Source organism: Trichoderma atroviride, chromosome 2, assembly GCF_020647795.1.
Source record: "Trichoderma atroviride chromosome 2, complete sequence".
NCBI lineage: Eukaryota > Fungi > Ascomycota > Sordariomycetes > Hypocreales > Hypocreaceae > Trichoderma > Trichoderma atroviride.
The window spans coordinates 3,948,284-3,969,606 of NC_089401.1; the positions used below are offsets into that span (position 1 = coordinate 3,948,284).

The window sequence follows — 21,323 nt, forward strand, 5'->3', positions numbered from 1 at the left end:
CATTCATTGCGAATTATAAAGCAAAAACAGGCTTTCAATTGTATAAATGGCCCAAACAGTCTGCTTGCACGAATTTCTAGTCATACACACATCTCACGTACATAGCATATAGCAAACATCCCTCCTTCAAAATAGCACATATTGTATGGTATAGCCAACATCAAATCAAAAAAGACAAAAATCTCACGCTTTCAAAGAGAAGTCAGCTCCTCTAGTCTCCTTTCCATCTCGGGCACCTGTCTCAACTTCATCTCCAGCTCCTCCTTCTCATCCTCCAGTCTCAGACGCCTCTCAGCATCGAGCTTCGTAAAGACGTAGTTGCCCTGGCCGTCGAACTGCAGGATATGCGTGTGGTATTTCCACAAGCTGCGGCGGTGGCTGACAGTCAGGAGCGTGATGCCGAGAGACTTTGCATTCTCGTACATGACCTTTTCGGTTTCGAGCGTCACGCTGCTCGTGCACTCGTCGAGGATGGCGTACTGCGGTCGGTGGTAGAACAGGCGCGCCATGGCGACACGCTGCTGGAGGCCGCCGGAAAGAACATCGCGCCACTCGGCCTCGGCATCCCAACCTTCGGGGTAGAGCTCGACGAGATGCTCCAGGCCAAGGGTGTTGAGGATGGAGAGAAGGTCGGAGTCATTGACACCCTTGGAACGCATCTGGCGTAGGGAGTCGGGATAGATAATTTGCTGACGAAGGGAGCCACGGGACAGGTAGGGGCGCTGGGGAAGATAGAAGATGGAGGTAAAGGGGGGGCTTGTAAACAGTGCCTCCGTAGACAGGCCATAAGCCTCCAAGGATACGGAACAATGAGGATTTTCCACAGCCATTGGGTCCAACGACGAGTAGGTGGTCACCATGAGAGAGGGAGAATGAGAGCGCTTTGACGAGAACATCGCCGTTGGGCGAGATGATGGGCCTGTTGTACATTCTGTCAGTCTTTGCAGTCAAGATAAGAGGCAAACATATTTCAGACTTACACATCCTCAAACCTAATATAGTCCTTGCTTTCATGGACCGTACCGCGGCCCTTGAGAACAGCCTCGTTGTCCTCTGTCCCAGAAGAAGAGACAAGCTTCTTCTCGAAGTGACCCATCTGAATGTCATCCATGACGTTGAGCAGGGTGGCAACTCTGGAGGTATATCCAGCCAGCTCCATGATTTCTCTGTACGAGAACATGATTCTGCCAAAGGCATCAGATGCAGAGAGGAGCATACGGCGATTCGTCACGAAAGCCTCTGTTCTATCTCCCACGTTCATGACAATCTGGCCGGGAAGCTTGACAAAGACGGGGACACTGCAAAGCAGCAGACCCAAAGCACCCCAGAAATATTTGATGACGAAATCTTCCATAAAGCCATGGTAGAAGCGTCGTCGAAGGATGTAATTCACGTGCTTGATAAGAGTAAAGTAACCCTTGTCCAATGTGTCCTTTTCCGCGGTATGGCCGCCATACAGGGCAATTTCTTCGCTGTAATCGATCAAGCGAGAGTGCTGGAAGCGGAATTCTCCCTCTAAGCGAGCTTCGTCGGCGACATACTTGCCAAAGGGTGGCGTCAAGACGCGCATCAGGTTTGCTGAGAGCTGAACTAGTAGCGTCATGAAGATGACACCCTCGCTTCCAACGCTCTTTGATAAAGTATATGTGTAGATGGTCTAACAGAGAAGAGGTATTAGTCATGTGCAATCGCTCGTTCAAGATCATCAGGACGAAGAGAAAGGATTTGACAAACCATGTCAAGAGCTGGTTTGGCAAGATTGCTGTAAAGCTCTGCCAGACTATTGGAGAATTTCGATACATCGACGGCGATGAGTTGGTCTGGATTCTTTATCCGATCATCGAGTGCCGAGATGCCATAAAAGGTCAATTTGGATAGGTATTTGTCGTGTATATGCTGTGTCAGTCTCGTCCGGTATTGCAGAGAGAGCTCGGCTTGATGGTAGGAAAGCTGCAAAGAGAGATTCTGGTTAGCTCTGGATTCGATGGCAAGGCAGGCAAGAAAAGGGCAGTTCATTACCATCGAGTTTGTAAAGGTTGCGGGGACAGCGATCAGCATCCACCAGACAATGCGCTTCAAGAATTCCTTGCCGTTTCCCTTGACCAAGGCCTTGACAATGGCTCCGTCCATTTCTGCAACCCGAACGCTGATCAAAGTCCTCAGGACCAAGAAGAAGCTGTGGCTGGCCAGCATCCTCGCCTCTTTGCTGCGCCAGCCGGGCACCACGATCTTGCTCAGGCGCATCAAGGACTTGAAGAACTCGCGGTTCAGAGCGACCTTCTTCCTGGGTGTTTCCTCGGTCCCGGCGGTTACGGTCGCTTGGCGAGCCGCCCGCTGAGCGGCCTCGCGCGCAGAGGCGGCCTTTTGCTCCGAGATGGCATGGCGAATGCGATTGGCGAGGGCGACAAAGAGGGAGATCCAGATGGCACGCGAAATGCGCGTTCGGTGCTTGACGTACAGCCCGGTGAGGTGGGCGATGATGCCGCGAAGAGACCGGTCCTTGGACAGGGCGAGTTTCGACTGCCAGGCCATGGCTATGAAGATTCAGCGCCGAGTACTGTTCTTTTCTCGTCGACGCCGGCCAGGAAGAGCTCGAGCCCAGCGTATCACCTCGAGTCGAGGGTGCAGCGCATCGGTCGGCCTCGAATTGCCTTGAATCGTCACGGCCTCGGTTATGGCGGGCGAGGTATGCTATTATGCTCAGGCTTGTGCGGTCGCTATGCTTTCTGAGGCCGTAGAAGCTCGTTGGATACTCTGCGTGGTCCAGGCGGGCTGCTGTCTCTGCTTCAACCGTCACAGCAGGGATTCGATTCCCAGCCTGGTCATGACATCAAATGTCAAAAGCTGTATTACGACCTGTAAATAACGACGAGGCGCCTGAGAGTGGAGTTGCGTCCACTGGCCTCGGCCTAGCAAGAGCAGAAGCGGCACTGCTTCCCCAGACTCGTGCGCCACAGCTCTAGCTAAGCGAAGAGCCCCGGCATGTGATTGTAGACACCAGCCACCGCAGAAGTACTGAGTACTGAGCGAGCAAAGCATCAGCCACACTCGTGGGGTCTCAACTTTTTTTTTCTCTTCGCTCTTTATCGCGGGGTGGCGACGGGTGTCATAACTGATAAACTCGTTCCTTTCACGATAAATCCAAAGACAGACCGGTACCACGACAGACACCGCTATTATCTGAGACTCTACACCAAATCGCAAAGATGGCCGACGAAGAATACACCATTTACGATGAGATCGAAATCGAAGACATGACCTTTGACGAGGCTCTTCAAATCTACCACTACCCATGCCCTTGCGGCGACCGTTTCTCGATTGGCATCGACGACCTGCGCGACGAACAAGATATTGCCGTGTGCCCAAGCTGCAGCCTGATGATCAGAGTCATCTTTGACCTCGTTAGAAATCTGCAATAGAATCTCTCTCCGGATGAGCCACCTGCTAACGCGATACCAGGACGACCTACCCAAGCCTCCTCCTACCGGCAACTCTGGAGGCCAGATTCCCGTCGCTGCTTAGAGTCATCGCTATATAAGCAAATTCTCCTAGGCAAGAGTTGAATTCTTCTGCCACGGGAAGCGAGATCAGTGCCCAGCCGTCTCCGGCGCCGTTATAGTCGCCCTAGCGAGGGTCTTTAGATCGACAGACCACCCCACGTCGAACACGGCAACGTCTACAACATAGACGACGATCTTTCGAGACGCCGTGACGTCGGCTCAAGCTTTCCACCTATAAGCGAAAGAATATGTGTCTTTTGGACGAGCTTTTCCAACAATCATGGGTCGCTCAGAGACATAGATTCAATGAGCAATATGAACGAGTTCGGCTTATACGAACTGCGGTTCATGACTCTAAGCTTTTCCAAATGGACGTTAGATGAATCAGTGGCCGGTCATCCCACTTGAAATCTGACCTCATATTTTTTATTGCAAGCATGAATATATATTTCGGCAGACTTTATAAGCATAATCACTACAGCTTTTTTTTAAACAAAGCTTTTCTTACCAGTCACCTCAACAGTCGACGAATGAAGTGCTATGCAGCAAGAGCAAGACCACCGCTTAAATAGGCGTGTATCAACATGTGTGAAATTGTTAATTACAATTACTCTATTATCGGTATATACTCCTGTCCGTCTAAAGGTGGGTGGACTCTATGGTCCGTGGTATCTTTGTTGGTTTTTCTTCAACGCCAGTGTCCTACCTGGGACACAAATCTATATGTGGCGCGCATCTCGTCCAGCGTCATTATTCATAACAGCCTTCTCGCCCTCTTCTATAACATGATCAATCCCATTATGCAGAATCCTATCAGCCCAGCCATGGAGCTCTGCATCTGTTGCGGAATAGCGCCACCGGTTACGTGGCTGGTAGGTGTTGTGGTGTTCTGAGACTTTGTAGGAACCCGACTGCTTGCCAAAGTAGCTTCATCGACGTTAGCATGAGAAAGCTCAACCGGACAAGACAAGGATTGTTGCTTACTGGTTGCATTTGGAAAGTCGGCAGGCCGCGTAATGCTGGTGGTGGAAGCAGAAGACTCGTCAGAGCCGCTCTCTGTTGCCGTCTGCGCTTCTGAGCTCGTCCAGCCTGACGACGGTGTTATAGATGCTGACACGGTGGGAATGGCAACATCCTCTGTGTGTGCAAGTCCGCTCTCGGTCCCGACCAAGACATGTTGGGTTGTCGATACACCGGCAATAGTTGTCACGCCTTCGGGGAAGATGGTTGCTGCTGCTGTTGCTATAGCACTAGCAAGGACAAAGAGTTGTGAGGAGCGCATCGCTATCGATTTTCGGGGAGGGACGCCGAATCTTGGCAAAATGTACAGGTATGCGGAGATACAAAATGGATCCGAGATCGCAAATGACAGCACCAGGCTGATGGTAAAGAAAAGGTGAAGCAAGGACTATAACGCCGACAGAGCCATACAAGACAAGGGCGAAGCGATTTGCTCAACCAGGAAACTGTGACAAGAGACAACTGCGGCTGCGGCTCGCGCTCTTTTAACTAGAAGAAACGGGACGAGGGTTCGCGCATCGTGGAGAGAAGGCTGCTTCTTGGTCGTCGCGGACAAGGCGACATATAACAGAGCCACCTTGTGCTCTGCAGGTATTGCGACAAGGAGCTACCACAATCTAATTACACCCAGACCCGCGAATTGCGACCAGCGAGGCTCCAATTTGGCCGCCAAAAGTGGCTTGGTCTAGCTGCTTAATGTCGCAGGGGCCAGGATGCTTCATGCTAGTTGCGCGTCGACGACCCATCGACGATCCATCCAGGAGCGGCCAGCTGACAGCGTGGACGAATGGCGTCCAAGGCCTTGTCATGAAATGGCCTCCAGGTTGGGCCATTCGCAAATGGGAGTGCAGGAGGCTGCGCAGCTTCAATTTCGTTGCGTCATAAAAGTCGATGGAGCACACACAAAAGATCGACTGCCGCCTCAGCATTAGTGCCACGACGGTTTTACTGCGTGGGAGGGACTATGAACTATGCCGCCACACAAAAGGGCTCGCCGTGTAAATGAACAAACCAGCTTGGCGCAAGGACACACCGACACCGACATCGTCTTGCCACCAACAAGCGGTATACCTACTAGCAGAGCAGAGCCAATCTCTCACTACGGAGGACTAGCCCAACAGATCTAGCGAAAGGCAACGCGGAAAAAAATGAGAAGAGAAAAAAAACTAGTGCTATCTATAACTGGTCCACATCGAGAGACGCTTGGACTTAGCCCCTGAGCCGGCAAAAGAACCACCTTCGTTGCGGGCCATGGAATTTGCAACCACTTCGCTTGCCAGGCAAGCGAGCCGCAATGTTCTTCTCGAGCCGCCGCCGGAGCTGTGTCAATGCAGAATAGCTACAGGCCCGTGGGGAGATGTTTCTCTGCTTCCACGCCAAAACAGGCTTGGGCAAGCATGCTTTAGCCCATGCCCGCCCGAGATGCTCAGAAAGGCCTAGGACAATGTGATGGGATCCGTTTCTCAGAGGGGGCTACACGGGGGCACCCTCCCAGACAAGGCAGTAGCATGCTCTGTACTGTACGGTACAGTAAGGATTCATCACACATCGAGACGTGAGCACAGGCATCGGCTGCCGTACCACTGCTTTGCGCGGCTGTGGAGCCTCCTCTGCGCTGTGCAGCCCACAATGGAGAGGTGACGACTCAAGCGTTGCCCGCTCGAGGCTTCGGCTGGGTTGAACACACAGTGTTGTGTGCTCTGAAGAGCAAAATTGCCGAATGGCACCGAATCACCACGAAGACATGTCAAATAATAACAGCCCTTTGATTTGCTGCCGATCGCATTTTTAAGCTTATTAAACGAAGACGGTATATGATGAACACGTTCCTCTACAACGCCGTCACAATATATGCATGGGATTACTAGTAAAAATGGCTAACCCACAATGCAGGCACAGCAACACTGTAACGGCTCACGGAGAGTACCGACAATGTACCAGTACGGCTCCTGTACCTACGCATAGACAGACCGAGGCTCCTAGTGCGTTTGCCCTCGTGCAACTACCAGTTTGTTACTGGCCACTGGCTTTTGGGGAAATCCATTTTCCGAAATATTAATGCGAAATGTACCGCTTTTTTCTTTTCTTTTTTACACTTTATTCCCTCTTTCGTTAAGACGAAAAGCACAAGCTTTTTGACTAGGGAAGAAGGGGGTTAGAAAGGGGTGGCGTCGCTTAAACAAGAAGCGGCACCTCCTGAGGAACACGCTTCGTCTCTCTCTCTCTCCACACGACACGCGCGGTCAATTGCCGACGGCGTTTTTTGGGGGGGATGGAGAAATACCCATCGTTGCTGCCCAGGAACTATCTAAATTTGTTCGGCGTTTCTAGAAAGATGGCGTTTTGGGGGTTTTTGCCATCCCATCGCTGGATTAGTAGTCCATACACTGTATGAACAACTGTAAAGACGGTGAACCATGTACGGTGAACTGTAAGGGTTCTCGTTATCTCTTATCAAACGTTGAACAGTCAGTCTGCTGTGCTGTAGCATTAGTATCAACCTTGATGGAGTCTCCTAATTATTAGTGATCGGCGGTTATCATATACAAGTGAGTGATTAAGCCGAGCATGTTTACACCGCAAAAAGCCGTAAGCACGTAAAACAGCATGTAGATGGTATCAAAAAAACAAGTTTACTGAATATTCATTGTATTCTCTCTAGACTGTCTCTCTCTCTCTCTTTCTAGATCACTTTTTAACTTTATTCTTTCTTTTCGTAGCAACATTGAAAAAAAAAAAAAAATCTTACAAGAGCAGCATCCTTGCGACTCAAGCTTTTTAAGCCTCCACATTCTCAAAGAAGAAAGTAGGCTGACCAGGGACCGCATTCTCGGCAACAGGGACTGAGATTTCCACCTCCTTACCGTCCTCCAGTCTAACGCCCTTCTTACCGCCTTCCTCAACCACCAGGATCTCAGCGACTGACAGGCCAGACGTTCGCTTCAGGCCGGGCATCATCTGGATCAACGTCTCCTTCTCATCGAAAGCCAGCTTCTGCTCCAGGACGACGCTGGCAGGCTCACCAGCCTGCAGGCGCTTCTTCAGACCCTGAACAAAGGGCATGGCCTTCTTCATCTCGCCCAACTTGCCAATCTTGCCGTTCAATGCCTTATCGTCAACAGACTTGGTCGCGGGGTTCCACATCTCCTTCAGCAGATCAATGTACTTGGCCTGCCAGGCTGGGAATCGGGCAGCCATGTAAATGGTCAACTTCTTGGGCCTCTTGGGGTCAAAGGAAACTTCCTTGCCCTTAGCCTTCTTCTTCAGCTGCTGGCCCTCAGCAGAGTTGATGTTAGAAGCGGTGCTTCGGACGTACTCTCGCTTAGCTGACAGGGCAGCGTCAACGGCCGGCACGTCAGGGAACCTGGCATTATGGATAGTGGAGTCCTTCTTCAAGACTTCCAACCAGATGTATTCGGACCAATGAGGGGCGATGACAGCCATCAGCAGGGCTTGTAGCTCAATGTACCGGAATACCAGGTCCTTGTGCATCTTGATACCGCCGGCCGCACAAGCCTCGCGGTAAAAGTCACGAGCACTGGTCAGCTCATATAGAGATGCCTTCAGGGCCAGCTTGTAGTTGGTCAGGCCGTATTGCTCAATGGCTTCCTTGGCGCAAGCGTTCAGCTCATTGTTGAACAGGCCGTCCTGGAAATTGTTGATCTCGCCGGTACGCAGCTCGTTCTGATCCTTGACCATCTCCTCGCACCACTCACGCAGAGTGAACAGACGCAGAATGTTGTTGTCGGCAACATCTTCCTCAAAGTTGGCATCGCTGACACCATCACCAGCATCGGCCAGAGCAATACGAGAAGCATCAGCGCCGTATTTCTCCACCATTTCTTTCAAAGTCATGAAGTTGCCAGTGCTCTTGGCCATCTTCTCGCCGTTCAGCATCAGATGGCCGTTGGCTCGGACACCACGGGGCCAGTATTCCGGCGGGAAGATAGCCAAGTGGATGTACAGGAAGAATGTCAAGTGATTGGGGATCAAGTCCTTTCCGGAACTGCGCAGATCCAGAGGGTAGAAGTATTCGAATTCTCGTCGCATGCTCTCCAAAGTCTCACGGGGGATGTTGGAGCTGGAAACAACATCATCTGTGATGTCGCGGCGGCAGAAAATGGCGTCCCAGACCTCATCAGTCATTTGCTCGGCACCAACGTTGCCAATGCCCTTGGTACGGCCGAACAAGTCCTTGTGCAGGAAGTGGGCAACGGTATAGTAAGCCATGTAGATGGTCGAGTCACTCAGACTCTCAACCAGGAATTGCTTGTCCCAAGGCAGTTTTGATCCCAGGCCGAATGATCGGGCGCAAGCCCACTGGTTCAGCCAGTTCAGCACACCCTCGAAGCCGTTCTTGGTCTCAGGAGCCCAAGTCTCCAAGCCCTTTCCATCGGCATTGTCAACCCATTTCAGGGCAGTCTCCCTCCAGGACTGCTCGCCGTAGTCTAGGTACCACTGGTCCATCAGTGCGACGATACAGTCATCGCCAGATCGGCTGACAACCTTGCGCTCGGGTTCTGAGTAGGCAAAAGCCTCGCCAGCCTCGAATAGCTGAGCCCTGACCTTGGGCTTGGCCGTCTCGACCTTCTCGCCCTTGAAGTCACCAACCTTGATGATACCCTGGTAGAAACCTTCCTTGTATGCCAGCTCTTTGGCCTCTTCCAGCTGCTTGGTATCCTTGGGTGAAGCAATCTTCAGCTTCTTGACCAAGAAGGGCGCGCACAGGTCTCCGTAGGATGGAGTTTCAATGATGGGGTAAATCTCCAGCTCGGCCCACTCCTTCTTGATTCCGTAGTAATCAGCCTTCTTTGCCAGCTCGGTAACGGTTGCGAAATCATCAGGGCTGTCTGACGGGACAGAGGTGACGACACCGGTACCCTTGGTGGGCAGGACGGTTTCCATGGGCAGAACTCTGACACCCTCCTTGTGCAGCGATAGAGGGGCGTTGACCAGAGTTCCAACAATGTCAGAGCCCACAAGGTCAGCAGCCTTCTCGATGGAGCCCTCCTTGGAGAAAATGCCCTGGTAAGCCATGTTACGAGCGGCTCGCTCAGTGATGACAAAGTAGTTGTTGTCATCAACCTTGAACAGACCGTAGTTCAACTTGGGGCCGACGAAACAGCAGGTTTGTCCGTACATGGTCTCGGGTCTCAGAGTAGCAGGCACCAAGAAGACGTTGGCGCCATCAGGGATCTTGCCCTTGATGGCCTCGGCAGCCTTGGGCGCCCACTCCAAAACCTTGAGCTTCAGAGCAGTGTATTCTTGAGGGTTAACAGCTTCACCCTCCGAGCGGTCGTGGTCCATACACGGCTGGCCGTCCTTGATAGAGTAGATTGTATATCGCTTGCCAAACTTGATCTTGTTCAGCTCCTTTAGGCGGTTCATCTGCCATCGAATGAAGGCGTCGTAGTAAGGGTTGGCGTCGGTTGTGACGAATGATCGTCGCCAGTCGATTCTTGAGCCGAAGCTTGTTAAATCTCTGATGGCCAGGGGAGGGAAGTACTTCAGCCAGTACTGAGAATCAGCAAACAGATGAATATCCTCGGTAGGAATTCCAATGGCCTGCATGATCTGGAACTGATACTTCATCTTGACGGTCTTGGCGTTGGCCTTGCTCTTGTTGGTGGTGAACTTGGTAACATCCTCCTTGGTCTGCTTGGCTGCGGGCTTTGGCTGCTCCTCGACAACAGCCTCTTCCTCCTTGTAGCCAGAGAAGTCCTCACCGAACAGCTTGATCTCGTTGACCAGCTTATCGGCGCAAGCCTTGATGGGCATACCAGTGCAGTGGAAGCCCATGGGGAACAGCGCACGCTTGCCCTGCATTCTCGCCGTGCCCGCGGCAAACTCGACCTTTGTGGCTGAGAAGGTGTGGCCGGCGTGGAGAGTACCGTTCATGTAAGGATAAGCCATGGTGCCGAAGAATTTGGGTTGCTGTTCTCGCAGCTCGGCTGGAGAGATGGAGTGGAAAGGCACCTCGGTCGTTGTCGGGGCATTCGTCTCGAAAACGCCGTCCTCGGCCCATTGCTTCTGATACTTCTTCTCGACGACAATGAGGGTGTCGCGCTTCTCGGTCTGGTAGTGGTCAGTAGATGCGATCAGAAGGAGAGTATGGGCGTTATATAACCACGTACTCCTTTCAATTCCTTGGTCTTGGAGACTGCCAGGCCCTCCATGGCCTTTGACACAGAAGCCGCCGCCATATTGCAATTCCTCTTGGTGTCAAGATGGAAAGATCCAAGTGTTATAGCCTTGTGAGGATTGGCTATCTTTATGTTTCTTCCGCGACTCAGCCCCCTTGTTGTTGACTCACTCGCACAGAGAAGATACGATTTGGTATTTTCTCCGTGGGTTTGACTCACTTGCAGCAGGTCAGGATTATTTGGCGGGGGGGGTTCAGTTTCGGAGGGGTGAAAAAGGACCTATCGCGGGGCAACTTTTTTTTTTCGGCCGGAACTGTGGCGGGTGCCGTGTGGCGGTGCAGCTGCAGTGGCTGCCCCGGCTTTTGTAGGCATTTCGCTGTTTAGTACGCAGCTTTTGCTAGCTCCAAAACAGCGTCATTCATTGATCTGATATATCAAAACACCTCCGATATTGATTGGCAAAGAGAATCATCTTTGCTCAAGCATATCATTTGACAATGTTTCCAACTCTTCTCAGACGAGTGGCTCAATCAGCAAAGGAGTCTCTACCCAAACAAGTTCCGTTCAGTCTCACGAACAATCCTCACAAGGCTCGAAAAGTATGGCCACCTGACTTCAAAGAGTTGACTCATCAGCAACAACTCCGATTTGAGAAGAAGTACAAGCGTCGCGTCGCCCTCGCAAGCCGTTCGCCGAGATGGGACAAGGGCGTCAAGTATGCGCAGCTTGCCACAATGGCTGGTCAGTCCATGGTTTGCCCATAATGAGTGTATGGTGCATTATATGCTTGAGGCTGACTCTTTTAACAGCGGCGATGATATGGCTTGTATTTTTCTCTGAGTTTGAGTGGTGGGGACAAAAGTATAAGCCATCAGAAGAGGTTTGTCAAAAAAAAAATTCTAATTACACAGAATTACTTTTCAGGCCACTTACACGAATCCTTAGCTACGGAAACACGCCATCAATCTCTTTGGTGTGCTAGATCCCGAAAAGAGATATGAGCGCCGGAAAGATGCGCCGGAAGTAAACCCATCGCGAGGCTCGGATTCCAAATAAATTGTAGGATAATGATATCTGCCGCTGGGTATGTGTAATATAGTATTTTGTATATAGCCAAGGCGTTTTGGTGTGATACCCGTATTGGGCAAAGGAGAAAACGAAGAAATGTATGCATATGCTAGTTATAGTTTATAGTTCTATCCGACCCGTCTCTTCAAGCTCAGTTCAAGACTGCAAGCCATTATTATACCCTTCCTGTCCATGCAAAGTTGCCTCCAAGACCCATTCCTGACCCAATAGTGCCTCGTCCCTCATTCACCGGCCGTTTGGCGACTGTTCCCTGGGCTCTGACACCAGAAACAATGCGATCAAGACTCGTCTCTATCACAACACCTCCTATAATCATTTCCGACAAGGTCGCATGTAGCGATTCAAAGTTGAAGATGAGATCAAGCTCGCAGACGTTCTCAAACAACTTATCGAGCGCCTCGACGTACACCTGTATCAAGTCGATCAACGCAAGGGGCGATTCTGTGGCGGTAGAGATGATGATGAAGTAGAGAGTGGCGTAGTTGCGGTATGTCACCAGCGAGGGGACATCATTCTGCTCTTCGGTCGAGCTGTGCGATGTGCCGGAGGCGGCGAGAAGAGGAGGCAGAGGCAGAAAGTTGCAAGAGCCCGACGGTCGATTCGACACGAGCGTGAATATCTCCGATATCAGGCGCTGCTGGATGCTGGTGTCCTGTGATGAGAAAGGTGCTGAGTCAGTGGTTTGTTTCGCGCTTTGCATGAGTTGATGTGGCCGCAACGCACCAGCTGGGTGTAGAACTTGGTGAGCCGAGGCTGGCCCTGGCCATTGAAGACCAAAAATGCGTTAATCATGGCCGCGGAACGAGTCGCATCATCGCCCAGAGACCTGTTGGCGAGATGGTGATGGAAGAGCGTGCTTGGTGGGGCCGATGCAGGTGACGAGGTTCTGCGAGCTGCAAGTGACGTTGCCGAAAGAATGTGACTAAGCAAAAGGAACTTGGCTCTACTTAGAAGTTAATACGACTAGAGGGGTCAATAAAGTACCTTCAAGTCCTGGCTGCTGAGCAGATGCCGAGCCCCAAGTATGGGGTACATGCTATGACGAGCCTTTTCAGCTTGTTCCAATTGGCTTCCAGCATCTTAGAGCTCAAAGCTTCTTCAGCACCTCTCTCTTTTTTTCTCCTTCGCATATTCTGCCACACTTTCGAAGCAATTGACCAGCTAGAGCATATTTTGCATCCCACGCCTCATTGCAGCTTTTCAAACTCCGAATGCGCGTTTGATACCTCAACATTCACGACCTTGCTCTCTCCCACCCCACCAACCACCAACATGGCATCATCAAGCATCTCAAGACAGGCCCCTCGCCTGCTCGGCCGAGCAATGCGCAATCCCAGGATGGCGGCCTCAAGCTTCCGCGCTCTTCCCAGCATCTGCCGCGCAGCCACTCCCTCAGTTTCTTCGCAGCGACGGCAATTCTCGGCGCAAGTGATGCTGCACAAGGGCATCATGCCGGATACTTCCAACCCCGACAAGGCGCCAACCGGAAATCAGATCACGTTTGTTGCCGCTGAGCTCTCCGACGAGGAGTACCACGACCTCTCCAACGAATACCTAAACGACCTGCTGGAGAAATTTGAGACTCTCCAGGACAACGGCTCTCCAATTGATGTGGAATATTCAGTTTAGTCACATCTTTCCTTTTACTCTTATCCAAATTACCTTTTGCTAACCATTTTTTTTTTTTTCAACATCAAGTCCGGCGTCATGACCATTACCGTAGCCAACAAGGGCACCTACGTGATCAACAAGCAGCCCCCCCAACAAGCAGATCTGGCTCTCATCGCCTCTGTCCGGCCCCAAACGATACGACTTCTGCGTTGCCAGCGAGGGGCAGGGAGACAAGGAGGGCACGGGACTGGGGACGTGGATATACTCACGGGATGGATCGAGCTTGGACGATCTTATACACAAGGAGATTGAAGTGGATTTGTGAGCCGGAAAGCTGAAGAGGGCTGAAAGGGCTGGCATTGGCAATGTTTGGCATGGAGTTAACGGGGCATGTGGGACAGAGAAGGCGACAATAGAGGATGGCCCAGCCATAAAGGAGAGCAAGTGATCTTTTCCACTCTGGAATACTATATATAAGCAAATATTCAAATGGCCAAGCGGCCTTTTCTTTTTAATGCTTCGTTAATGGACCAAGCAGGATTTACTGATTCATGTGTTATTCGGCCTAAGGCCACAACCCTTCTTTCCTGTCTCTCAACGAAGAGTCTTGATCTCCCAACGCTGCTCATCGTAAACAAAGCCCCATGCTCTTATTCAGCATCGCAACAGTCATATTATAGTGCTGCATCGCATCATCTCGTAGTTGTCTCGCATCAGGCCTATAATCTCATCAACATCAACTCTCACCTCAAAGCTCTTCACTCCTCATGAAACAACGAAAAAAAAGGCAAATAAGTCAAAGCGAAACCAAAGTAGATTAAAATGGAAAAAAAAAAAAGGCGGGGGCTAAAAACTCACTTCATCTTCGTCTCATTCAAAGCCCTCTTCCAAGCCCTCGTCCCCCACGCCCGATCCAGCCGCACCCGGATCAAGTTCTTCAGAATCTTATGCTCCAGGCCCCTCTCCTTGGCCGCCGCCTCCAAGAACCACACCGTCCTCTTCACGCCCTCGTGATCCAGCGCCGCATTGCGCTCCCGGAACGCCGCCCGGAGCTGGTCCCGCGCCACGTATCGCGCCGGCGCCGAGTACTGCACGGCGCGGAGGAGGCCCCGGTAGAGGTGCCGGTAAGCGTGGGTTATGTCCAGCTTGGAGGGTGCTGCGGTTGTCATGGCGTGTGAATTGGTTTTGTGATGATTCCAGTCCTCATGGCTCTAGTATGAGGCTTGGTACAAAGAGCTTGGCGGGTGTATAAAAGAGGGTGTATGAACTATATGATGCGAATTAACGTCGATAAAATTGAAAGCCATGCTATATTTCACACTGTGCATTTTCAACGCTTCATGCACGGAGCACCTCGTCTGACACCACTTAAATAGTACACATGCTCCAACTTACAAGACAAAGACATTTAAACAAAAGAAGCAGTCGCTTGGATAATGCCCACAACATCGCTATTACCAACTATCCATCATTAATACAGATAAGTTTTTTGTGTTCCAATTACAGTGTAGTTTCAGAACAGAGGCTCGTTGAAACCACGTCTTGCCTAAACCAGCGCTCAAAACCTCTTCGAATCGGCGTAGGGGATTCCCAAAGGCCGATACTGCCCTTTATCTTGCAAACTGTTACGCTTATTCTTCTCTTCCTCAGCATAGGTGCAGTCTATGCAGCTAATGTCCGTCTTATATACCAAAACCAGTCGTCTTATGTTGGCAAGGAGTCTAGGCTCGAGTTCTATACCTAATAGAACGCCAAGCATGGCATACATGCTTCGCTCCGCTATCTATGTGCCCAAGAAAGAAAATTCAAATAAAAAGAAAAGATCTATAGAGGTACTCCAAGAGAAATGAGAACGGCGACCCCACGTTAGTTGTCATTGCGACCCTCGTCTTCTTGGCCGATTGGAGCATACCGCCCTTGGCCGCTACTCGAACTGCCTGAACGGCCGCGATTAACGACCCTTGATAACCATCCACTAATGCTTCGGTCGTCGCCACCACCACTCTGGTTGGGTTTGCTATCATTGCCATCGGGAGGGTCAAGGGTGAGCCCTGGGATGGGTGTAGTTGAGCGAAATGGCGTACGGCTGGATCCAATAGGCGATCCTCCTCGGATGAGTGACCCGGTTTCTGCACGAATAGACGGGGTAGCCACAGTGCTGGCGTCCCCGAATAGCGAGTCCATCTCTTCGAGACGGACACCACAAGTCTCTGGGTAGACAAAGTAGACTAAACAGATGAGGTTAGCAACCAGTTAAGAGGCTTAAGGAGGGACATGGAAGTCATAATCAACGCGAGTGACTTACCAATTATAAAACTAGCAACACAAAAGAAGGCATGGACGAGATACAAGCGCCATTTAATCCACTCTTGCAGAATCGGTGTCATTTCTCCAACGAGCCAGTTGAAGGCCCAGTTCGTTGCAGTCGACAAGCTGGCACCCTTGGAGCGAATGCTAAGAGGCAGGATTTCGGGGGGGTAGAGCCAGGGGATAGGTCCCCATGAGTAGCCAAAGGCAGCATTGTATATCATGACAAACAGAACGACCAGCCTAGGGGTCCATTTGATGTCAAGATAGAGGAAGTACGAGATGAGAGACAGTGAGATGGCCATGAAGACGGCGCCAGTGAGAAGAATCATTCGTCGACCCCATCGATCCACAAGATACCAGGGCGGAATGGTAGAAAGGAAGTAAGTGATGCCGTTGAAACCAGTCATGAGAACGGCATCGTGGCCAACCCAACCAGCAGATTCAAAGACGTATGGAGCGTAGTATGAAATGACGTTGATTCCGTTGAGCTGCGCAAGACCCTGCGCAGACATTGCGATGAAAACTCGAGTGCGATATCGGCGAAACATGTCAGTATACGATCTCTCACCTTCTTGACGCTGAAGAAGGACATCCATTTTGATCTCGCGATACTCGTCGCGCGCCTTGGCATTATGAATATCGCCGCCGCCATAAAGGTTAGCAATGACAACCATGCCTTCTTCATCATGGTCATTGTCCAGGAGCCATCTGAAAAACACAACAATTAGTACCTGATGGACATGCATGAACAAGGATTTGCGGCTCCATACCTGGGTGATTCCACAATGATCAAGCTTCCCAACCCCAAAAGTGCTCCCATGATACATTGCATCATGAGAGGAATGCGCCATGACAAGTTGCTCTCGATGAACCCGCAGCCGTAGTCGACCCATACGGAAGTCGTGTATCCGATGATATTGCCAGAAAACTCGATACAAGCAAGTTTGCCGCGGTTGTGAGGGGGGGAAATCTCGGACTGGTAGACAGGGACAATGGTAGAAAGCATGCCGACGCCGAGACCAGCGACTATTCGCCCAACCATCATCATCGACATGGACGTGGCGAGCGTCTGCAACGCTCCTCCGACGAAGAAGATGCAGGAACCATACAAGATGGTTCGTCGCCGGCCGATGATGTCACCAACACGGCCAACAACAAGGGACGAGATGAAGGCTCCTATTTCGAGAATAGCAACCATTGTCCCGACCTCGGCCTTGGACGGGTGGTTAAAGTAGTCGATGAAATACGGGCCGCTGGTAGAGAGCATGTTAAATCCTGTGCAACAATCTGCTGCGAAGGAGACTGAAGGCTTAAAACTTACGTGATAATGCCCGACATGACACCCTGATCATATCCGAAAAGGAAAACGCCGAGTGAGACGAATATACTTGTAAAATACCTATTGTAAGAAAATGTTAGAATGTTTCAACTCTCATTGTGAAGGCGTAGCCAAGACAAGGGATGTAGAAAAGTCGTACAGCAAGGCCTTGCCTGTAAGGCCATGGATAGAGCCCGAGGATCCCGCCATGATGGCGCCGATGCAGCGTTCTGCTCGATTTGGCGGTCGAGGCCGGGCGTCGGGGGGCTCAATGGCCTCTTTGTCGATGCCGGGAGACGGCGAGAAGGAGTGGTTGCGGCGATGCGGCGACGGGTCGTGGATGCGGACCTTTTTGCCGGGCGACTTGTAAAGCGGGTTGTTCAGCTGCCGGCGCTGGACTCCGGCGAGCAGCTCGTTCTCAATGTCCTCGGGCAGCTGGATGCGGACCGGGTCGTGCTCGTCGCCGAACTGGTCGCCAATGTCGCCAGTGTCGGTCCAGGACGATGTCTCGGACTCGGACGACGGGCGAAGCTGGTGAGGGGCGCCGTATCCCCTGGCAGAGAGGAGGGACGCCGATGGTGAGTCTTGGTCGAGGTCTTGGTCGACGTGTGAGCGCGAGGGCAGCGTCCGCAGAGGGATGTTGGAAGGGAGGCGAGTTGACTTTTGGGGAGGAATGTTGGGTGGTTATGGGGGCTGATCAGCAGCAGCACCCGCCTGCAGACTCTGTGCTTGGATTGAAGACGGATCTCACAGGCGGAGAGAGAGACGTGAGACGCAACCTCGCAGGGAGCAGGGAGCAGATGAGGTTGTCGCTGGTCGGGTGACAAAGATGGGCGGCTTAGGCCTTTGCTGGGGCCGAGTCGAGCGGCGTGAAACTGCTTGGAAGGCCTTGGCAGCTCGGCGCTGGAGAGACCGGCAGAGGTACAAGAGCAGCGCAGCAGCGGTACGGCCAAAAGGGCGGCAGAGAACGAGGCGCGACAATGTCTCGGTGCATGTACAGGTCCGGTCCGGCGATGCGGCAGTGCGTCCAGCCTGGGACAACACAGATGACCAAGGCCGTGATCCACGAGCCTCACGATACGTCACTGGGGGGCCGTTTTAGGCCGGCTGGACGGCAGTAGTGCGGGTGGAGTTGCGAGTGAATGCACCACGATGGAGCGATGCGAGGGCTTCTGCAGAGGGAGGGGTGCCTTTTCTGCTTGGAGCCGGCAGGACCTGCAAGTATTTTTTGGCGAGCAAGCAAGGGGCCTGGAGCGGATTGGATTGGATGGTCGGAAGAAGGATATAAAGAAAGAAAGATAAGGTCTTGCTACAAGTCTCAGCACAGAGGGCGAGAGAGACACGACCAAAGGGGGCCTAGCAAGACGAAGACAGCGAAAAAAGGTGGAGATGGGGAAAAGAGAGGGAAAACTTGGATGCAAGCCCGTCAAAGTGGTGGCGCGCGTGCAGCGTGGCGTGGGTTGCTGCTGAATAAGAGGCGATCACTGGCAGATGACACGAAAAGAGCGAAAGACGAAAAGACGGCGGATTGAGTGTCGTTTTGGAGGGAGAAAGAAAGTGGGAGGTTGAAAGAGAGAGAAGAACAATTAGGAGAAAGAAACTGGAAGCTGATGGATGGACAGATCGCCAAGTCCAGCTCCATTGATTGCGGCTGGCTCAGGGAAGCCCCGAGATGGCGACCTCCCTAATCTACAGCGCCCTCGCACCCGTTAGATCCGCAGATAATGCGCCTCTCAGGGGATGCCGCGTCTCACCACCGCGCCACGACGCCTGCTGTAAACATTGACGGCTAAACTATCCGTACGTGTACATGAATCTGCATTTTGACATGTCCAAATTGAAGCATGCAGTCGAGAAATCTAGATGCATGCAGCTGCTAGATGGCACGCAGGGCACACCCACGGCTACACGTTTCACAGCCCACGGCTTCATCACCTGCCATTGTGCCCGTCTCCCTATTTGCCCGCGCTTCGTATGCTTGGCGCTCTAAATATCATGCCGCCCCCAGAGATCGTCAGCTCCCAACGGCGCCTGAGCCACACCAGCCCTCTACCCTCTACTAGGTTAGGTAGGCAAGCAACTCACATGCAAACATTTGAACCACCAAATCTGTCCAATCTCAGCTGTGGGGGGACCCCGACGTCAGACGACGGCCCTGGCCAAGGTTCCTGCGCAGATCTTCTCAGATTAGGCGAGCGAAGCGCAGCCCTCAGCAGGTTTGTAAGAAGATTGACCTCCGCATATCCTCAATGGCATCAGACCGCCCAATGGCAACAATGGCGGCAAGGTAGTCCAGTGCGGGGGAACACGGGACCCTGATGTTACTCGGTTACAAGAGCTATGAAGTCGGTATTGTTATGTGAACTTTACTTCAGTAGCCGCTCGGTCTAGTACAAGAGCTCCAAGGGCGCTGCTCCAAGCAACTGTACAACAGCCATAAAAGGACATCAAACGCATCCAGCACATACGTGTACACACATCTAATCGTCTCGTATACCGCTCGCTTCGGGCCGTATAGTGGAATACATCGAGCCGTTATCTGTGTACACTTCTAGGCGTTGGTCCCGGTCCAAGCTTCTTAGCGGAGGTCAGAGTGCCGTAGTTCACGATCCCGACTCCGGGCCGGGTCCGATTCACAATCCCGGAAGAGGTCCGGGGCTGATGGCTCGGGCACCATAACAGCCATGACGTGAACAAAAAAAAGGGGGGGGAGATAACTACAATACGATATTCTTTATTAATAATTTATTTTCCCTCAATAATTCGTTCCTCCACTTTCCAACTGAGAAAACGCTTTCGCATTGCTTGTAAACGACGATAGCCGTCATGGCATGGTAACCGCATTCCCTGCCAGCTCCTTGTCCATCTCCCCATCACCAAGCCAGAGATATAATATTCCACACCATCCAATCCAAATAACATAAGTTTCATCCTACACTGCCTTCGCGATAGAGCGGTACTCTAGAGGAGCCATAAAACCCGATCCTGCCCGTGGAGAATCCAAATCTTGTCTCAGGTAAGTCTATCAAGTCTACATAGCTTCAGACTATGGTTTGGATCTTGAATCTCTCTTTTCAACTGGTTACGCATCAATATTCTCGGATCGATTTGTTATCATGCAGCATTCAATCCTTACCCCGAGTCATAAAAGTTGTCAATGATGCCTATATGTATGTCGTAAATGAGAATGGCATCTTGCAATGTAGCTTCGTTGTTGTGACCAAATCTCAAATCTAAATACTTTCTTTGAACCCAATTTCAGCCGCTCTGAGATCACTTTTTGATGAAATAATAATGAAAGACAAGTTTACTTCTTACATCGATCTCCTATAGTACATACTTGAAGAGACACTTTAAAGTTGAATCATGTTGTGTGTCTCTCCTACCAACCATTTGTCATCTGGGAAGAACGCCAGTCAGAAATACTTGGTTCGTAAGTGGATAATCTGCTTTAACAGAGCACCAGTTGTTTGATCTCGAGTTGTAACGAATCTATTAGAGCTTGACATCAGTGAAAACTATCTGTCGTTTGCAAGAACATCACAGCGCGGGCTTGTTCATTATGGACTCTGCGCGCTTGGAGAGAGGTGCTTGTGGCTATATCCCGAATGTTCGTTTATTTGTTTCTAACCTCATGTCATGGCTAATAATGAACAATTTGGGGAGCTTGCCGTTAGTCTGGCTGTTACCTACATGTCTTCGTCAAGCTTCAGCCGTGTCAAACATGAGCCCGCAGCGGGATCCCACATCCTGGCTGTTTCAGGAAACAAGTCGTTGAGCCCGACAAAAGACAAATCACGGGCTATTTGTCCGACTTCAATTGCAGGCTGTCGATGATTCCACATATGAGCATCGTCGTGCCTTTTTCCATGATCGCCTTTAATCTACAATAGCCTGCTATCTAGGTCATTTTGCCAACTAACAAAGTCATCGTGTGTCATAATCCAATCGTAAGCGCCTTGTAGCAAGCCTTTATTAATTCTTCCAATTTAACATTTAACATCACGGGGATCCGTAACTCTCATATTTCAAGACAAATCTCCTCTTCTATAGTGAAAATGTTCTCTTGTGTGTGACTAAGAGCTTCAATACTACATGTACTCTTCAACCTTCAACCGTATGCTTTTCAGCTTGCTTCGTAGAATGTAGCTGACAGAATTAATACCATCACATTTTTTCTCAAAATCGGAAGCGCTATACAAGTTTAAATTCTCTTGGACAGCTGCTTCAACAATCCGCACCTCATCTTGTTGGTCAGCTCAGCCATTAGCCTTGGTCATATCTCGCCAGATCGCTGGTCCATACAGGCGATACTAGTAGTAATGGTGACAA

The 21,323-nt window shown here is 51.2% G+C and overlaps 10 protein-coding genes across 10 annotated transcripts; 3 read left to right on the forward strand and 7 right to left on the reverse strand.

The window, feature by feature from the left end:
* Positions 1-16: 16 nt before the first annotated feature.
* On the reverse strand, positions 17-2,899 carry TrAtP1_004101 (uncharacterized protein). The gene is made up of 4 exons (XM_014083328.2): positions 2,020-2,899; positions 1,735-1,950; positions 981-1,657; positions 17-919 (listed from the first exon to the last, which is right to left on the reverse strand). Exons 1-4 carry the CDS (start codon positions 2,530-2,532, stop codon positions 637-639), a joined length of 1,689 nt encoding a protein of 562 aa, XP_013938803.2. The 5' UTR covers positions 2,533-2,899; the 3' UTR covers positions 17-636.
* A 307-nt stretch (positions 2,900-3,206) lies between these two features.
* TrAtP1_004102 (uncharacterized protein) lies at positions 3,207-3,522 on the forward strand (the record flags this gene model as incomplete). The annotated part of the gene is made up of 2 exons (XM_014083729.2): positions 3,207-3,401; positions 3,460-3,522. The coding sequence occupies 2 exons, from the start codon at positions 3,207-3,209 to the stop codon at positions 3,520-3,522; spliced, it is 258 nt and encodes an 85-aa protein (XP_013939204.1).
* A 756-nt stretch (positions 3,523-4,278) lies between these two features.
* Positions 4,279-4,782, reverse strand: TrAtP1_004103 (uncharacterized protein; the record flags this gene model as incomplete). The annotated part of the gene is made up of 2 exons (XM_014083730.2): positions 4,279-4,427; positions 4,485-4,782. The coding sequence occupies 2 exons, from the start codon at positions 4,780-4,782 to the stop codon at positions 4,279-4,281; spliced, it is 447 nt and encodes a 148-aa protein (XP_013939205.1).
* A 355-nt stretch (positions 4,783-5,137) lies between these two features.
* On the reverse strand, positions 5,138-5,449 carry TrAtP1_004104 (uncharacterized protein; the record flags this gene model as incomplete). The annotated part of the gene is made up of 1 exon (XM_066112163.1): positions 5,138-5,449. One exon carries the CDS (start codon positions 5,447-5,449, stop codon positions 5,138-5,140), a length of 312 nt encoding a protein of 103 aa, XP_065968246.1.
* A 1,706-nt stretch (positions 5,450-7,155) lies between these two features.
* Positions 7,156-10,897, reverse strand: TrAtP1_004105 (uncharacterized protein). Its single transcript, XM_014083731.2, has 2 exons — positions 10,655-10,897; positions 7,156-10,595 (listed from the first exon to the last, which is right to left on the reverse strand). Exons 1-2 carry the CDS (start codon positions 10,721-10,723, stop codon positions 7,299-7,301), a joined length of 3,366 nt encoding a protein of 1,121 aa, XP_013939206.1. The 5' UTR covers positions 10,724-10,897; the 3' UTR covers positions 7,156-7,298.
* Positions 10,898-11,160: 263 nt separating this feature from the next.
* On the forward strand, positions 11,161-11,719 carry TrAtP1_004106 (uncharacterized protein; the record flags this gene model as incomplete). The annotated part of the gene is made up of 3 exons (XM_014083732.2): positions 11,161-11,404; positions 11,473-11,543; positions 11,609-11,719. 3 exons carry the CDS (start codon positions 11,161-11,163, stop codon positions 11,717-11,719), a joined length of 426 nt encoding a protein of 141 aa, XP_013939207.1.
* Positions 11,720-11,906: 187 nt separating this feature from the next.
* Positions 11,907-12,544, reverse strand: TrAtP1_004107 (uncharacterized protein; the record flags this gene model as incomplete). Its single annotated transcript, XM_014083733.1, has 2 exons — positions 11,907-12,404; positions 12,476-12,544. The coding sequence occupies 2 exons, from the start codon at positions 12,542-12,544 to the stop codon at positions 11,907-11,909; spliced, it is 567 nt and encodes a 188-aa protein (XP_013939208.1).
* Positions 12,545-13,024: 480 nt separating this feature from the next.
* On the forward strand, positions 13,025-13,675 carry TrAtP1_004108 (uncharacterized protein; the record flags this gene model as incomplete). Its single annotated transcript, XM_014085019.2, has 2 exons — positions 13,025-13,375; positions 13,451-13,675. 2 exons carry the CDS (start codon positions 13,025-13,027, stop codon positions 13,673-13,675), a joined length of 576 nt encoding a protein of 191 aa, XP_013940494.2.
* Positions 13,676-13,988: 313 nt separating this feature from the next.
* On the reverse strand, positions 13,989-14,532 carry TrAtP1_004109 (uncharacterized protein; the record flags this gene model as incomplete). The annotated part of the gene is made up of 2 exons (XM_066112164.1): positions 13,989-14,082; positions 14,222-14,532. 2 exons carry the CDS (start codon positions 14,530-14,532, stop codon positions 13,989-13,991), a joined length of 405 nt encoding a protein of 134 aa, XP_065968247.1.
* A 164-nt stretch (positions 14,533-14,696) lies between these two features.
* Positions 14,697-18,781, reverse strand: TrAtP1_004110 (uncharacterized protein). Its single transcript, XM_014083734.2, has 5 exons — positions 17,152-18,781; positions 16,995-17,072; positions 16,444-16,926; positions 15,669-16,381; positions 14,697-15,591 (listed from the first exon to the last, which is right to left on the reverse strand). The coding sequence occupies exons 1-5, from the start codon at positions 17,199-17,201 to the stop codon at positions 15,230-15,232; spliced, it is 1,686 nt and encodes a 561-aa protein (XP_013939209.1). The 5' UTR covers positions 17,202-18,781; the 3' UTR covers positions 14,697-15,229.
* Between the last annotated feature and the right edge of the window lie 2,542 nt (positions 18,782-21,323).

Bases quoted from the DNA above. Each gene is read 5' to 3' on its own strand.
- TrAtP1_004101 (XM_014083328.2), bottom strand. From the start codon at position 2,532: ATGGCCTGGCAGTCGAAACTCGCCCTGTCCAAGGACCGGTCTCTTCGC. The intron at 1,951-2,019 runs GTAATGAACTGC...CTCTCTTTGCAG, and splicing joins CAACCTTTACAAACTCGATG to CTTTCCTACCATCAAGCCGA. The intron at 920-980 runs GTAAGTCTGAAA...AATGTACAACAG, and splicing joins TATATTAGGTTTGAGGATGT to GCCCATCATCTCGCCCAACG.
- TrAtP1_004110 (XM_014083734.2), bottom strand. From the start codon at position 17,201: ATGGCGGGATCCTCGGGCTCTATCCATGGCCTTACAGGCAAGGCCTTG. The intron at 16,927-16,994 runs GTAAGTTTTAAG...GCTCTCTACCAG, and splicing joins GTCATGTCGGGCATTATCAC to CGGCCCGTATTTCATCGACT. The intron at 15,592-15,668 runs GTAAGTCACTCG...TCATCTGTTTAG, and splicing joins TGTTGCTAGTTTTATAATTG to TCTACTTTGTCTACCCAGAG.
- TrAtP1_004105 (XM_014083731.2), bottom strand. From the start codon at position 10,723: ATGGCGGCGGCTTCTGTGTCAAAGGCCATGGAGGGCCTGGCAGTCTCC. The intron at 10,596-10,654 runs GTACGTGGTTAT...GACCACTACCAG, and splicing joins AGACCAAGGAATTGAAAGGA to ACCGAGAAGCGCGACACCCT.